Source organism: Myotis daubentonii, chromosome 1, assembly GCF_963259705.1.
Source record: "Myotis daubentonii chromosome 1, mMyoDau2.1, whole genome shotgun sequence".
Classification (NCBI taxonomy): domain Eukaryota; kingdom Metazoa; phylum Chordata; class Mammalia; order Chiroptera; family Vespertilionidae; genus Myotis; species Myotis daubentonii.
The window spans coordinates 208,787,098-208,804,025 of record NC_081840.1 but is presented as its reverse complement, the minus strand read 5'-3'; the positions used below and the strand labels follow the sequence as shown (position 1 = coordinate 208,804,025).

Below are 16,928 nucleotides of genomic sequence, written 5' to 3'. Positions count from 1 at the left end.
ACACACACTGCTTGAGTGGGAGGGGAGATTAATGTGCTTCCGTCTTCTGCTTTTCCCTACTGGCTGCTGGGCCCCTTTGTCTGGAGAAGTGAACAGAATACTTCCTGAAGGAATTCAAAGAGAAAGAGAATTAGTATTCAGTTTCTGACATTCAAAACAGAGTTGACAGCATGCCGATGACTTGAATGCTAGGCTTGGGGTGAGAGAAAACATTTTCCTATAAATATCTTCCAGTTGGTCTAGAGACCATAGGGTTTCTCTGATAGGACAGAGAAGGTAACTCTGTTTATGATTAGGCTTAGGTTAGAGCCAGGAAGTGATGAAGCCGAGGAAGAAAATGAGCTCACTGCCTCTTCTTGTCCTGGGCCATCATGGGAAGAGGAGGCCATGGACGGAGGCCAAGTTAGGAGGGGAAGTGGTGAGGTCCCTGCTCTGATGTCCCTTTGAAAGGCATGTCCCACAAGCTGGGAGGCACGTAGAAGACAGGTCCCCCCCGTGCCCTGTCTGTTAAGGCTGTGGGGGGAGCTCTTGTCGCAGTTTCTGCTCTGGGACAGGTCAAGGGTGAGTGGACAATGCAACGCGGTACAAAGTCAGGCTGCATGTCAAGCAGAGAGAGGATTCATCTACAGTCCCAACTGGAGAGCCGGTGAGCCAGCCCTGACACCCACTGCCCGGTGGAGAGGGAGGCTGGGGCAGAGCTCTGCAGGCTCCGCAGCTTCAGAAGCAGCGAGGCTAGTGAGGAGCCCCCGCAGGGCACAAGGGACAGGGAGCCCAGGGCAGGAGCTACAGCAAGGGCAGACATCCATGGTGGGGCGAGCTGAACCCTCAGAGACAGGGACCCATCTAAGGGTTTGTGTAAAACCAAGGTGCCTTCTTCCCCCCAAGCAGGCCATGGGCCGAAGGCTCAGACACCCTTGAGGGAGAATGGGGAAGAAGCCAGCAGAAGTAGAAGACCCTGAGCAGGACCCAGAAGGGACCAATGAAATGACTGATTTAAACTAAGGGTGAAGCTGGATCGGGCATTCAGTTATTTTTCTCTAGCAAGTAACAACAGATAAGATGACAACACAAGGAAAGTACTTCCCCTGCATATCCAGGTTGTATGGTGAGCATACTTAAGCCTGACACCTGTGTTTCAACCAAAGAAAAACCGCCTTTTCTATTTCAGGCCCAGTGATCTGAGCTATTTTTACTTTTCTCCTGATTTTACATTCTTGGTTCTAGTTGCTAACCCCTGGATAGTATCCCTTTGAAATTCTACAGTATTCTCCTTTGCCTCCTCAACAGCAACAAAAAGAAAGCCGGAGCCCAGGCCGGCTTGGCTCAGCGGATAGAGCGTCGGCCTGCAGACTGAAGGGTCCCAGGTTCGATTGCAGTCAAGGGCACATGCCTGGGTTCGGGCTTGATCCCCAGTAGGCGGCATGCAGGAGGCAGCCAAGCAATGATTCTCTCTCATCATTGATGTTTCTATCTCTTTCCCTCTCCCTCCCTTTCTGAAATCAATAAAAATATATTTAAAAAAGAAAGAAAGAAAGCAGGAAGCTCACTGCTGTGGGCTGAACTGTGTTCCCTTAAAATTCTATGTGGAATCCTCGCCCTCAGTACTTCAGAATGTGACTATCGTTAGAGAAAAGGCCTTTAAAGGGGTGATTAAGTTAAAATGAGGCATTAAGAAGCGCCTAAATCCAATGCGACTGGTGCCCTTATAAGAAGATGGAATTGGGACACACCAAGAAACACCAGGAATGCAGGAACACAGTGGAAAGGCCCGGGGAGGACACAGCCACAAGAGAGCCACCTGCAAGCCAAGGAGAAAGCCCGTAGGAGAAACCAAACCAGCCGGCCCCTTGGTCATGAACTTCTAGCCTCCAGAATGGTGAGAAACAAATTCTGCTGTCTAAGCCACACAGTCTGGGTGTTTTGTGATGGCAGCCTTGGAAAACCATTACACTCACCTTTGTAGGTTTGTGCCGAGGTAATAGAATTGTGCAAGTGGTCAAAGGGAGCCCTCCCCCAGCTCCCTGTGGGCATTCTCTTTAAAAAATTTACCTGTATTGGGGTAACCGTGGTTACCATGATATAACTTTCAGGTTGGGCACATTGTTTAAGTGGAAGGGCATCGACAAGGCTGATCCTCCTGTTGGAGGCGATGCTGAGGGTATTGCCGTTACTTTGCATAAAAGTGTGGCCACGGCGTGATGATCAGCGGGCAGGCTGGGATTAAGTGGGACACACGACAGAGGCACGCAGAGATGGCAGCTGGATTGTGGCTGGGTGGGGGCTGTCCCTTGCCCACTCAAGCCATTTTTCTGTGACAGATGCTGCTTTCTCACTGCCGGGGTCGGGGGGAAGAAAGGGGCTTGGAATTAGTGGCATAAAATGAGGGACAGTATAAAAAAAACCTGAAACTTGACCTTGAAAGTTGATCACAGTCGACACGCAGGGGAACACTTCAGGAAGCCTGCCATTCAGCAGAGACCTTCCAGCTGGGAGGGTGACAGCAACCCTGTGAGCTGTCATCCAAGGGCCTGAGGCCTTGTGACGGTTCCTAATGAGCAACGCTTTCTGCCAGCTGGAAGCCAGCTCCCTAACCGACATCTGGAAATCACTCATGGAAATTAGGGGAGGCCCCTACAGAAATGAGGCTCTGGGAAAACACAGATGGGAGCAAATGTGCCCTACACAGAATCAGAAGTGGCTGTTGCTTATTTATTTATTTTTGTTAATCCTCACCCAAGATTTTTTCCCTTGATTCTTAGAGGGATTGGGAGAGACAGAGACATTGATGTAAGAGAGACATATCGATTGGTTTGCTTCCTGCATGTGCCCTGACCAGGGCCCGGGCTGGGGACCAAGGTTGCAACCGAGGTACCTGCCTTTGACCAGAATCAAACACGGGACCCGTCATTCTGGGGGCTGAAGCTCTATCCACTGAGCCAAACCGGCTAGGGCTGTTGTTGTTTTTTTAGTGAAGATGGGGCTGACCCAAAGTATCCTGGGAATAAGCCAGCCTGAATTCCTTGGAATCCTGTGTTAGGGCCCAGGTCCGAGGAAAAGACTTTCCTTCTGTCCTGGCTCCAAGGTACTCAGTCCTTGTCCCGTTACGTACCTTAGTGAAGGACATTAGGGCAACTGGAAATGCTAGGCAGGGCTAAGGGCATGAGTAGGCTTCCACCTGCACTCAACCTTTCCCTCTGTTTCCTCCAACCCGGAGAGACAGGCTTGGACTTCACCCACCCATTTCCCTGGCTCTCACTTTATTGGAATCACTCACAGGGCTTCGATGAGAACAAAGAGCCTTTGCCTCATTCAACAGGAGGCCAGAGGGAATTTTATTCCGGAAGTGGAGAGCTGGCTCATCCCCTCTCCACCAACACTATTTTGGGGGTAGAAGCAATCCCAAGAGATGATGCTGGCTCCCCCAGCAAATGTTGACATGTCTGTCATGATCGCCCTGTAGGTGGCATTTTGAGGGCATTGTTTCCACTGCACTCAGGCCCTGCTGTACCCTGTCCCTCTTCTAATCCTGTGGTTCGAGAAGCACCCTGGTTTGCTCTTTGTCCCAGAGCCTTGGAGCTCTGGCAAGGGCAGGAGTCATCAGGCCTTCTGTCAAAGGTCTTTGCTATCTGAGCATTGCAACAGCAAAAGCAAACGGCCTAATCTCTTGCCGCAGATAGGCAGGGCCAGAGCGGAGGCAAAGAATCTTGTTTGTCATGGAATAATAGGACGCTAGAGCCAGGGACGCCTGTGAGCTCACCTGGTCCACAAGACACAGATGAGGAAATTAAGACTCAGAAAAAGGAAATAACTTGTCGAGGTCACATAGGTAGTAGGAATACACCAGCTGCTCCAATTTATCGAGCACCTACTACAACACTCCCTATGATTGTGCAAAGCATTTCACTTGCCTTGTGTCCCCCCCTCCTCCCAACAACCTTGTAAGGTAGGTTTACAGAAAGGTTATGGAAGCCTAGAGAAGCCAGGTGACTTGCCCAGGGACCCCCAGCTGGACACAAAGCCAGGTTTCCCAACACACTCTTGACCACCACTCTCTGAGGTAAGACCCTGTTTTGGGGGGGTTGCCAGAATGCTGGATGTTCCATACCTAACACATGATTGACAGGTTACAGTTGCTGTTTGGTAAATGACCAGTATTCGGGGCGGGGCGGGGAGTGGGGGTGGGGCGGGAAAGGGGGGTGAAAACCCACCTGGCTCACCAGGGCGAAAGGATTATACCTCTTAGCTCATCTTTCCACAGGCTTCTCCAAAGAGGCTGCAAAATGTTGACAGACGAGTTGAAGGTGGATCAGGTGCCAGCCTCTGTGGCTTACTTCCTGATTAACCATATCCCTGGCGCTTGCAGGTGAGGACACAGAGCGGTGGAGAGGGTGGGAGCTTTCTCACGGGGTGTGCGACAGCCGAGGCTCCAGCAGCTCTGGGAGGTGGGGCAGAACTGGTTTTGTGTCTCTTTTTGACCCTTCCTTCTCACTGCTGCTTGGTGTCTTTCCCTCCCTGCATGTCCCAACAGCCCCCAGCAAAGCCCTACTCCATGCCAGAACCATTGGCCCAGTCCCCCGCCCCTGTCCCACACCCACACACCTGCCCCAGGTGACATTTCTCTGGGGCCCTGCTCTCTGCCAAGCAGACTGATTCATCAGCTGATCCTTGTGGTGTGGTCTGGGCAAACCCTCACTCCCTTTAGGTAACGCATTGGGAATTTAAAGGGTAAAATGGTCAAGGTTTTGAACAGTCTGTTGGGAATATATCTGGGGAGCCAGGAAGGCCTCGTAGGGGGGATATACAATCACAGTCTGGTTATGTCACAGCCCAGTTTTTGGGCAAGACTCCCAAGGCTCTGCCCATGCAAAGTGCATAGTAAGTGAGGCTTATTTGCATCTATGTCCTCACACAAGTGTCACAGCTAACGTTGGACTTGGTGACTCCCAACTGCACCCTGGGTGACCCTCAAGTGTCTTTCTGTGTACAAAGGAAAAGTGGAGCTCTGCTTAAAGCTGGGAAAAATAACACTGAGCTAGCATTTGAACACCTCTTACGGACCAGACTCTATGTATTTTAATTTTTATAACAACCTTGAAGGAATAATATTGTCATCCACTTCACTGATGAAGAAACTGAGATTGAGAGACTTGCCCGCATTCTCATCCGAAGTCGGTCTGAGGGAAGTCTGTCTGTCCTCATGGTCCATGCTTTCCTGTTGACAGGCGGTCTAAGTGTGCCTCTAGCCCAGCCTGAAACTGACTTGTGCTGGCTCCTGAGAGCTGATTGTTTAATTTTTAGGAATTTCGTGAGTCAATTGTTAAACATAGCCATTATTAAAAGCCAAATTACGTTGACTTATAGTAAAATAAATTATATTAAAAACAAAAGTAAAAATTCTCAAAATTTGCCACTATTATTTTTGCTGTTAAAGTTAATTATGCCTATTTTATCTGTATGGGGGAAATAATGAAAAAAAGCTAGAATATGCCATTCTCTTCCCACCTCTGCACTCAGTGGTAGCACCTTGTGTCTTGAAATCAGCCATGGTGGGACTGTTTACACCATGGAAATTGGCAAAGGTGACAAATCAGGGCTGTTTCTTTCTGGAGAGCCAGTTGGTAAACATGTGTTAGCAAACCACCGCCTTACCCCATTACCTCCTCATCACAGACACCAAACCTTTAAATCTTCAGACTAAAAGAACACATCAAGGCAGTTTCATGGACTCCAGATTTATTTTATAGTCGGCAAAACTAGGTTGTCAAATACCAGGCAGAAGCCTCGTATGGGACACAAGCCCATAGACACGCTTAGCTGTTGTTTTCAGCCTGTGAGCTTCGTGCTGGACTTTGTCATAGCAACGAGCAATGAAACATGCAGTTTCCCTCAGGCCCTTCATGGGGACTCTTCTTCTGACTGTCCCCCAATCATGGGTGTTCACCAAAGTTTTATTCTTGACCTCTCCCTGGTCATTGTGCACTCTCCTCCCATCTGACCTTCATTCCATGCCCTCAGATACCAAACATATGTATAGTTGTTGGTTTCTGAAAGGGTCCCCATAAACAGCACCTCTTTTTCCCTGCCTTGTTCTGAATAAACTGAGGAATGAAACAAGGGGTTAAAACGGATGCTACAAACATACAAAAATCAGTTGCATTTCTACACACTAGCAATGGAGAATGCCAAAATAAACCCATTTCCAGTAGCATTAAAAATAACAAACTACTTGGGAATAAACGTAACTAAGACTTGTATAATAAAAAAATAAAACATTGCTGGAATAAATTTTAAAAGACCTAAATAAATGGAAAGACATCCTGTGATTGTCTTGCTATGGACTGAAAAGAATCTGATAGTCAAAGCTGAGGGGTGGCTTGGACTTCTGGCTGATATCCCACTCTCCCCTGAAGCATTGAATCCTGTTGATCCCAGGTATAGGGAGTCCCAGAACACCATGATTTAAAGCAAATGAAAAAATACATCGATTGACATTTTTCAAAAGTAATATTTTGCTATAAAGGGTAATACTTTAAAACCCATAGTTTCAGCTCCCCCGCACCCCCGCCCCGCCCCTGCCCTCATATATCCAACTACCTTTGCCTGGCATCTTAAGCTCAACATGTCCCAAACTGGTTTTGTCTTATGCTCAACCAAATTTATGACTCCCTCTGTACTGTTCATGTCAATAAATTGCAGTCCATGTCCATTGATACTGGGTAAGAATGTGGATTCTGGCCCTAGCCAGTTTTGCTCAGTGGATAGAGCATCGGCCTGCGGACAGAAGGGTCCTGGGTTTGATTCTGGTCAAGGGCACATGCCCCGGTTGTGGGCTCAATCCCCAGTAGGGGGCATGCAGGAGGCAGCCAATCAATGATTCTCTCTCATCATTGATGTTCCTACCATTCTCTCCCTCTCCCTTTCACTCTGAAATAAATAATTTAAAAAAAGGAAAAAATGTGGATTCTGTACCCAGGCTGCCTGAGTCTAAATCTGGATTCTGTCACTTACTAGCTGTGTGACCTTGGGCGACTTATTTACCCTCTCTGTTCCTCAGGTTCCTTATCTATTAAATGGGGATAAGAATAATCTCATGGAGTCATTAAGAGGATTAAACGGGTCAATTCACATAAAATACCTAGCACAGTGATAAATATTAGCCATATAAAATTGCACCATTAGCCACCCAATAATCCAGGCCAGATACTCAGGTGTTATTCTTCATTTCCCCTTGTTCTATCGCCAACTAGTCACCAGCATTTATTGACTTTAACACCTCTTGAGTCCATTCCATCTCTAACTCCTTTGTTAGCCCCTTAGAGTCTAGCCCACTATCATCTGACACACAGTAGAGGCTCAGGAAGACACCTGCTGAATAAACAAATGAGTGAATAAATGAAGAGGAAAAGCAAAAGGAGAAGAATGCCTTCTGTAATTAAGGATTGTCATGAGATTCAAGTGAGATAGAGATGAAGAAAGCCTTTGGTGGACACTGAAATCTATTCAAAGATAAGCTAAGGATATTAGTGCTGTAGAATAAGGGAAGTTCCTTGATTAGAGTGTCTTTCCAGTATTTTCCTCATTATTAACATTCTTCAATTAACTCTCCAGAGGGTTAATTGATCTTCTAGGTTAGGAGATCAGTTAATGTTAATTAACCTTTTAGGTGATCAGTGTAACTTTTAGAACAAACAAATAACTTTAATTCCTAAGCTGAGCTCCCTAGACTGCGCTGCTGTGTTTTTTTGTGTTGGGTTTTTTTCATATATATTTTTTTATTGATTTCAGAGAGGAAGAGGGATAGAAACATCGATGATGAGAATCATTGATTGGCTGCCTTCTGCATGCCCCCTACTGGGAATCAAGTCCACAACCCGGGCATGTACCCTAACAAGGAATTGAACCATGACTTCCTGGTTCATAGGTCAATGCTCAACCACTGAGCCATGCTGGCTGGGCTAGACTGGGCTGCTTTTGTGGTACAATGTCATGGGCAGGTGGAGGACCTCCTGAGCCTTGAAGCAATTCTCTTTAGTTGACCGGCTAAGGCAGTGGTTCTCAACCTTCCTAATGCTGCGACCCTTTAATACAATTCCTCATGTTGTGGTGACCCCCAATTTCATTGTTACAAATTGAACATAATTAAAGCATAATGATTAATCACAAAAACAATATGTAATTATGTATGTGTTTTCCGATGGTTTTAGGCGACCCTGTGAAAGGGTCGTTCGACCCCCCAAGGGGTCGTGACCCACAGGTTGAGAACCACTGGGCTAAGGCCTTAAATTCCAAAATTAGGTCTTTTATTGAATTATTCCTCTGTTTATTGAATAAGGGGCTTAGTGAAAAAACCACAGTGTGAATTAGTTCATTTCTTCCTTTCCTGAGAGCAAGTTTAATGAAAGGGGCATTAGGGCGCAAGAGATTTGGAAGCCACCAGGAATGTGTCTGCATATATTTGTAATCCGACAGTGGTTGGACACTCCAGGTTTTGTACCTCATGTTCTGCCATGGGTAATTTTTCCCCCTCTCCTTTCCAATTACCTTTATGGTGGAGCAACTCTTTTAGGAGATCAGTGTAACTTCTAGAACAAACAAATGACTTTAAATCCTTACAAAATGGGTGGATTAACCCCATCCTTATGAGTGACCCCTCATCCCCATCCTTAGCTCTGGAGTTATTTTTGTTTTTGTCTCTTACGCTCACAACACTTCCTTCTATTAATGCTAGAGCACATTTAGAATCAGTCACATTTCCAGAATTTCTCTTCTTAGGGGAGCATCTCATTGAGGAAAGGAAGTCCAGGGGCCTGTCAGGAAGCTAAGTTTGCATAGCACTTTGTATAAGATTGAGAAAGTGTCAAAAGGCCATATGTGAATTGGGGTCAGGGTGAGTCTGATAGAAATCCCATTCCCTGGTGCCACCACTCTTGGAAATAAGGGTTCTGGAAAAGAAATGGAAAAATCCCAGCAAAACCAAAATTGCACGGCCCCGTGTTATCGTAATACCATAAACTCAAAATGTCTTGACCCAGCGCCCCCAGCAAGGTCATTTCAGAAACAATTGAGCTTCAGCAACTTGTCTTACCTGCCTCAGAATGACTAAGGCCTATTTAAATCTCGTGGTTGGTTAATCATTAATGAAGATTTTTGACAAACAAAGTAGAGCAAGCCAAGAAAGAAGGGTAGCTAAAAATTAGCTCAGGAAAGGTCATGTTTCTTGCAAATGCAGGGTTTGGTGTTGCTTTTGATCGTGGGTATAATCGTGTGGAATGGAGTTGCAAGGAAATATAATCCCGCCGAGGAAGCCAGTGCACCTCTGAAGAGTTTACGTGGGACCCTCCGCTGCCCTTGCAGTCGTCTGGAGGACTAGACCTCCATCACCTTTGCTGAGAAGCCTGTCTTCCTGTAGGGCTACCAGACGGAGAGCGGGAACAAACACCCTGGCCAACACATGTAGCTGCTCAACGACTCCAGAGGGTGGAACCTGGATCTAAAGGAAGGTGTGGGAAACCCTAAGAGCCTTGGCTGCCCCTACAGACTCTCTCACCAGATCAGGGTGGGTGGGCATCACCTGGAGCCAGGAAGGCTGAAGGGAGGGAGTTGCCCACTAGGGGGAGCACTCAGATACACCAGGCTGTTGATGGCTGCGACAATCAATCCCGCAGCTTCTGCAGCTGAGGTAAATACTGATCTCTGCCATTTTCTAAAAGAAACTCAAAATCCTAAGGAGAAATGATTGAGGGTTCATCCCACTTCCCTGTTATAGGGACCAATTCTCTTTCTTCCCCAGTTAACGCAGGCCCATGAACCATGTTTAATACAGAACGGAACAAAGGTCGAGTTTCTTCATGCCCTCTCTCTCTCTCCTGGAGGCAGCAGATTTGAATATACCATGCGTTTTCTTCTGGACCTGGCACCTTTTGTTCCCTCTCTTTCCTTCTCACCGGGCCTAACTCCTACTCCTCCTGTAGGTCATGGCTCAGATGCCACTTCTTCCCCAAATGTTTCTTAACCCCTTGGCCAGGCCTGTGTGGGTGTCCCCAGCATTTTATGGCACTGGCAACATTGTGTTATCATGCCTGGGAGTATCTGGAAGGCAGAGAGGTTGATTTTGTTGATCACTGTCTCTCCAGTGCCTCATGCTGTGCTGGCACACAGCTGGCACTCAACAAACATTTATTGAATAAACAGAAACTAAAGGAACAAAAAGGCATAAAATTAAAAGGCTTACTGGAGTTACTATAGCAGAATGCTGTCACACTACAGTGTATAAAGAAGGGAAGTGTTTGTTGAGTGCCTACAGCACATCAGGCTTTTATTTTATTTTATTTTATTTTTTGCACACCAGGCTTTTAAAAGATTCATTAACTCATCGGATTTTCAATAACCTTATGAGGGCAGGATTATTTTCTCTACCAGTTAAGAAACTGATGCCCAGACGAGTGAAGCATCTTTCCCAGGTCACATGGCTGACAAGTGGCAAAGCTGGGGTTTCACCTCCCAGGCATGCCAACTGCAAACTCAACCTTGTTCCACTAGCCAGTGGTTCTCAACCTTCTGGCCCTTTAAATACTGTTCCTCATGTTGTGACCCAACCATAAAATTATTTTCATTGCTAGTTCATAACTGTAATGTTGCTACTGTTATGAATCATCATGTAAATATCTGATATGCAGGATGGTCTTAGGCGACCCCTGTGAAAGGGTCGTTCGACTGCCAAAGGGGTCGCGACCCACAGGTTGAGAACTGCTGCCTAGGCCATGGTGTTTGCTCACAGAGCTAAGTGTTTGGGCAATCACATTTTTTCCAGGTTTAGTAGTGTGAGGAGTTAGGCAACAGAGGAATACTGGGTACTTAGGAAGGTTAGACTAATGAGGGAAAAGAGGACAAAGAAAAGGCTATATTCAGTCAACATCTTAGTACTTAGAATTAGCAAACATTTAGTGGATATCTCTTGAGTCTCATTCTATATTTAAGTCGAACCCTGCCCTTGACCTTGAGTGGTCAGCGATGGGGAATAGGTCAAGGTGTGGTAGGGCAAGGATCAAGTGGGTGTATCTCTATCATCCTACCTACCCAGTAATTTTTTAGGGTCATGGTGTCAAAATGCCATTTCATCAAAGCAGCCATGCCACATTGTGTGCCCACAGGACTATTAAAAAAATACCACATAATACTTGAATATACTATACATTTCTTTTAAAATGTCAAATGCCCTCATATCCTTAAAACAGGGTCTGGTAAGCCAGTGAAGTCCATTATAGCTGACAAAATACACCTAGCACAGCACATGCCAGCGATGGCTGCTGGACTGTCCATAGGGTCCCCTTTTGCTAATTGCTCATTCAACTTATGTATGTTGTTCTGACTGATATTTTTGGATTAAAAACATGCATGGGACACCTATTTTAGTGGAGGAGCCGAGGGAGTTATCTCCCCACGACCATTCTCTAGCCTCCTCCATCATCTCTGGGACAGCCTTAGAGTCAGAACTCCTCAGATCTACCAGAGAACACATTTCCAGCAGCCTCCCTTAGAGCTGCTGTGTCTTCATGCTGAGAGTATGCATTTCCAGCCATTCTACCCTCAGTTCCCATCCCCCAAGAGGTTGCATATGAAAACACTTTTTAGCCAACAGCAAAAAAGAAGCTACACTTGTAAAAAAAAAAAAAAAAAAAAAAAAGCGCCATTCTTTCCTTTTTCTGGGCTCTGAGGTAGGTGGTTGGCATGACTGGTTTCACCCATTTCCAGGGTCAGAGTGCTGTTGGAAAGAATCTGGGAACTGGGGTCTGAGCTCAGGTTCCAGTCCAGGTTCCTACCAGCTGTGTGACCTTGGCCAGTCACATCATCTGCCCTGCCCACTTCACTGAGTTACTGTGAGGTCCCCCCGAGCCCAGGAGCCTAATGGGTCATATAATCGTAGCATTTACTCCACCTGCTGTTTACCTGCTCCTTTTGTCCGTGCTCTCCCACAGGAGTGTAAGCTCTATGGGTGCAAGATGGTTTTGCTTTTGTTCATACTGTAGCCACCACCGCACCTAGCCAGTGGTTCTCAACCTTCTGGCCCTTTAAATACAGCTCCTCATGTTGTGACCCAACCATAACATTATTTTCGTTGCTACTTCATAACTGTAATGTTGCTACTATTAGGAATCGTAATGTAAATATCTGATATGCAGGGTGGTCATAGGCGACCCCTGTGAAAGGGTTGTTCGACCGCCAAAGGGGTCGTGACCCACAGGTTGAGAACCGATGACTTAGAAGAAAGCCTGGCCCTCACTAGAGTGCAATTCACATTTTGTAGGATTGTTAATTCCTTTTCTAAGGAGATTGATCAAACGCCGTGATTCTGTAACTTGAAGGGCATCTGGACTCTTCTCCTAGGACAAGAAGGAATCAGCAGATCTGGCTGCCCTTGAAAATACTGCCTAATGACCTGTCCTCTGGAGGGTTTCCAAGCCTCTTCTGCCTCTAAAAGGGCCTTTATCTTTGTAAGAGGAATGTGCATCCGGACGCTATAACTCAGGCAGCTCAAGACTAAGAAGGTGAAATTCTTAATCAATGGCAGAACCATGTGAGGCAATTTTTAGAAGTAATTCTATTGACAGCCTGTCACTTTCCCTCGAGTCATTTGATTGGCTCCGCTGATGGGCGCTGCCTGAAGTTAGCGATGAACTTTGGAGAAAGGGGAAGGAAGTGCTCTGCTAACCTTGCTGAGAGTGTGGAAAGGAGAAACAGAGGCGTCGGTTTCCTCTGCTGTGACCAACATTCAGGTCACCCCAGCACTTTCACGAAACCACCAAATAGCTAGCTCCATGTCACCCGAACTGCCTCCATTTAAAGTTGCGTGTGAAGCCTAACAGGACCATGAACACACGTAAGCAGTGACAGCCGTGACAGGCTCTGTCACATCCTAGTCCAGTCAGATGCTGAGAGTGTCCCAGAGTTCAACTCTCAACCGCCTGAGCTCAAGTGTGACGTAGTAATAACTCAGTTATGACTATGTACTCCATCTACAACGGTGATTCCAAACGAAAAGACATGATAGCCACTTGCTGGTTTTCCAGCTGAAAGTACTGAATGAGTTCACTCCTTCTATGGTGTTAGGGTTTTTCTAATTTTGTCAGGAAGAAAAAAAAAAAAGAGGTTATGGGTCCCTAGTATGACATAAAGAAAACACAATTTAGAATAAGATTTTGAAATTGCTTTAAAGAAAGCTTTATTTACTACATACATCCTAAGAATGTATTGTAAATGGAGCAAGATCTAAATAAGTTTAAAGCTTTTCAAATACAAAGCAACTAAAGAGAAGTAAACTGCTAGCACGTTTGAAAACAGAAAACTCTAAAGCTTTTTTTTTTTAACATTTATATAGTTTGTTCTTAACCCTAAAAAAAAAAAAAAAAAGTTCACATTTCAAGTTATAAACTTACCTCAGTAGTGTATGTGAAATGGGTTTGAAATAGAAACAGATAAAAGGCTCACTGATACTTAACTGGCTGTCACCAACATTTGTTTTTAAGGTAGTTTGGCATTTGCCATGTTAAGATATCATTTTTTTTCCTTTACTTTTTATTATTCTTTCCCCCCCAAACAATGTACAGGCACATGTAAAATACAGTAAGACCGCTGGGTCCAAGTCTCATCCAGGGAACCTCTGTGGCCATCAGACACTGGAAGGACACTGCTTCTTCTCACAAAGCCACAGGCGGCGGCCCTGGTCCAAGCGGCATTTCGTTGGGTTACTCATTCCAACCGACTCGAGTTTGGGTGCAGCTTGCTGGGTACATCACCAGGAACATTGCACAATCGCTGTATGTCACTTAGGAATGGTGGGAAGGAATGTTTAAAGGCCCCTGTGAGCACCCAATAACGTCACACAATAAATAAATATTGCTTATATATAAAAAATTCACCCACTCTAAATTGGTGGCGGGGGTGGGGGGAGAGTGGTGCAGAATTTGGGAATCTCTTAATTTAAAATTTAAAACAAAACTAAAATATTTGTTTGAGGCATGATCCTATTATTAATCCACAAATAAGAATTCAGCCACCAGCAAAAATTCAGCGAGTGGGAAGATTTGGTGGGTCTCTAGTATTATATAAAAACACAACTGTGTTACTTGCTACTTATTGCACAACTCACTTCCTTGGTAGAGCCTTTAAAAAAAATTCCACGTTGATGTATTTCATAAAGTAGATGACCATCTTAATATTTTACTGTATCTTACATTCACTCTGCTAAACAAAAGCCTTTAAACAGGCACAAAACACTGCAACAATATATTTACTTCCTAATAAAACAAAGCTTTAATAACATTGAAATAAAGTGGTTTCCTTTTGCATTAAACTCTATACCATGAACTTCTGCAACATAAAAAACCTAAAAAGGAGCATTAGGGTATTTACAAACTATGTCTTAACTCCTGCCGGTCTCCCCCTCCTCCTGGGCGTGCACGGTCGGCGCAGTTCACCTGCCACGCGGCACAGCCACGGAGGGAGGCCCTGTCCAATAAACAGACTATTTTTAACGCCACTGGCGACCACAGACATTTTTGCATGAAACACGGTAAGGCAACTAGAAGTGTCACTTTCTGCAACAGGAGTCTCTGGGGGGGCCTTGCTACAATAACATTCGTCGTCTCTACAAACTCATACTTCAAAAGCAAATAAAATACAAGCGTGAGAAAAGGAACTGAAGTTTTCTATCGGGCAATTAAATAGCTATGCAAAGATGTCTTATGAAAACTACTAAAATCTGTGCTTACACATAGTCTGCTATTGAAAATACGTCCTCAACCAAAACCCAAAATCCCCAACAAAAACCCAGAAGTACAAAAGCCACCCATGTTTTCTCTACCAGAGTAATTCATCTGCTCTAGACTTGCCACACAGGGAGGTGGGATGCGGGTAGAAGGCAGGGATGAGCAGGGGAGTAGAAGGCAATATTAAGTTTAAGAGCAAAGACCCAGAGAGAATGAGCAGGCCCCAGGGTAATGGTGGCAGGGGAGAGCATTCCAGTGTTTAGACCCAGAAGTGTGACAAGTCTTTCCAATGTTGGCTTAAGGAGAGACCGGGTGTTTAATTTCTTTTAAAAAAATAGAACCATCGTAGATAACACATGGTAACCCCGTCAACCCTTAATGCCAGCAAAAATAGAGGTTTTACTCATTTTAAAATTGCACTTTCCAGTATAATTTTTAAAATAACGTTTTATGTGATAGTTTTAAAGCACTATTGTTTGTATCTTTAAATATTGAATATATTTTTCAAAATAGTTCCCTAGCTGCTCAAGTGTGCCTTTTAATATATAGTTGATATATTATTGAAGGTACTACAAAATAGAAATCTCTGGAGTGCAGAAGTTAAGAAAATAACCTTCATACTGAAAATATATCCTTAAAAATACAAAAACAAAAACCTCTATACAAACGTACTACAGCATACAAATTTTTAAGAGATGGTCTTAAGGCACGAACCATTACAAGTCTCTTAGAAATGTATGAACACAGGCTGCTAAGTTGAAAATAGTCTTAAAAAACTAGTGAAAACTTCATGTATATAAAATATTTCAGTATGGTACTTGACTACATTCTTCACTTTCAGGTTTCATCTGTGTGCTAAGCCACCATGCTCTTTCTTCATAAATAGTAAAGTGTTCCTTCAGTGGTAGTTTCGCGATCCGTCTCCGCTCTCACCCCCAGAATCAGTACGTCTGGTAGACGTCATGAATGGGAACCTGAATAGCAGCAGCAGGGAAGGCCTGAGGTATATAGCCAGCGTAGCCTCCGTAGACGGCGGCGGCCGCGGCCGCGTTCTTCTGTAGTGTGGCGATCGTGGCTGTGGCCGGAGCAGCAAAGGGAACGTAACTGGCCCCATAGATCCCGGCAGCGGGAATTCTCTGAATGTTTGGAGCCACCGTGTATACTGGAGTTATTGGACGGCCCTGTGGAGGAGAGAAAAAGAATCCTTACCCATCGGGAGCACCTTTCCCCATTTAGTCATCCATTCATTTAACAACTCCACTCATTCCTTCAACTCCCAGGTGTAAAAATAAAGGTCTCCACTCTCAGGGAGGGGAGGGAGAGGAGAAAACAAAGGACAAATATTTGTTTAAAGCGGGGTGAAACGAGCCATTGAGCTAAGGTGGAGCTGCATCCTCAAGGCTCATGCAAATTCCACAGGTGAAAGTGAGAACCAGAATGCTAAAGGAATCTTCAACCCACCATTCACTCTATCAGCATAAGCCCAGGGAACTAGACAAGGAAGTTGAGAATCCACCCTTTACTTAGCTGATCTCACAGTAATTAAACATTTCCTTAGCTCTGGCCGATGTGGCTCAGTTGGTTCAGTGTTGTCCTGTGCACCAAAAGGTTGCTGGTTAGATTCCCGGTCAGGGCACATGCTGAGGTGGTGGGTTTGGTTCCGGGGTGCTTACGGAGGCAACCGGTCGCTGTTTCTCTCTCTCCCTTCCTCACTCTAAAAGTCAATAAAAACATATTTCACCCCCTAAAACAGGGACCTAAAATACATGCCGGCTGCCTCAATTCACACTTAACTGAAGGAACACGATATTTCAAAAACAAGGAGAAAGGACTGACAACTTTATGGAAAAAAGTATGCAGACCTCCAAAGGGGCAGCTTCGTAAGCTGTTCCTCAAAACAACCGACCACACACGATCTCCAACAAATGCAATGGTTTCAACCACCTAAGATGTAACACCACCACACATACAAATTGTTGCAGAAACTTACAAAAGGAACCCATTAACCTGGGAAGCTGGAGATAGCATCTCGGAAGTGGAGACACTGAGCTGGGTTGTGAAGGATAAGGAGGAGTTTTCACGTGAATCAGGAGAAATAAGCTGACTAAAGCTGCCTCGATGTAGCTGCCACCACCGACAGTAAAAGTCCCTGCTACTTCCTCC

At 45.3% G+C, this 16,928-nt stretch overlaps 1 protein-coding gene across 7 annotated transcripts in view; it reads right to left on the bottom strand.

The window, feature by feature from the left end:
• Positions 1-13,202: 13,202 nt before the first annotated feature.
• The window catches only part of RBM47 (RNA binding motif protein 47), a 159,088-nt gene continuing 155,362 nt past the window's right edge, over positions 13,203-16,928 (bottom strand). For all 7 annotated transcript variants that reach the window (XM_059672778.1, XM_059672797.1, XM_059672805.1 and 4 more), the window contains one exon: positions 13,203-15,946. In XM_059672778.1, coding sequence (XP_059528761.1) covers positions 15,707-15,946 — 240 coding nt within the window. In that variant the 3' untranslated portion in view covers positions 13,203-15,706. The remainder of the gene's footprint in view (positions 15,947-16,928) is intronic.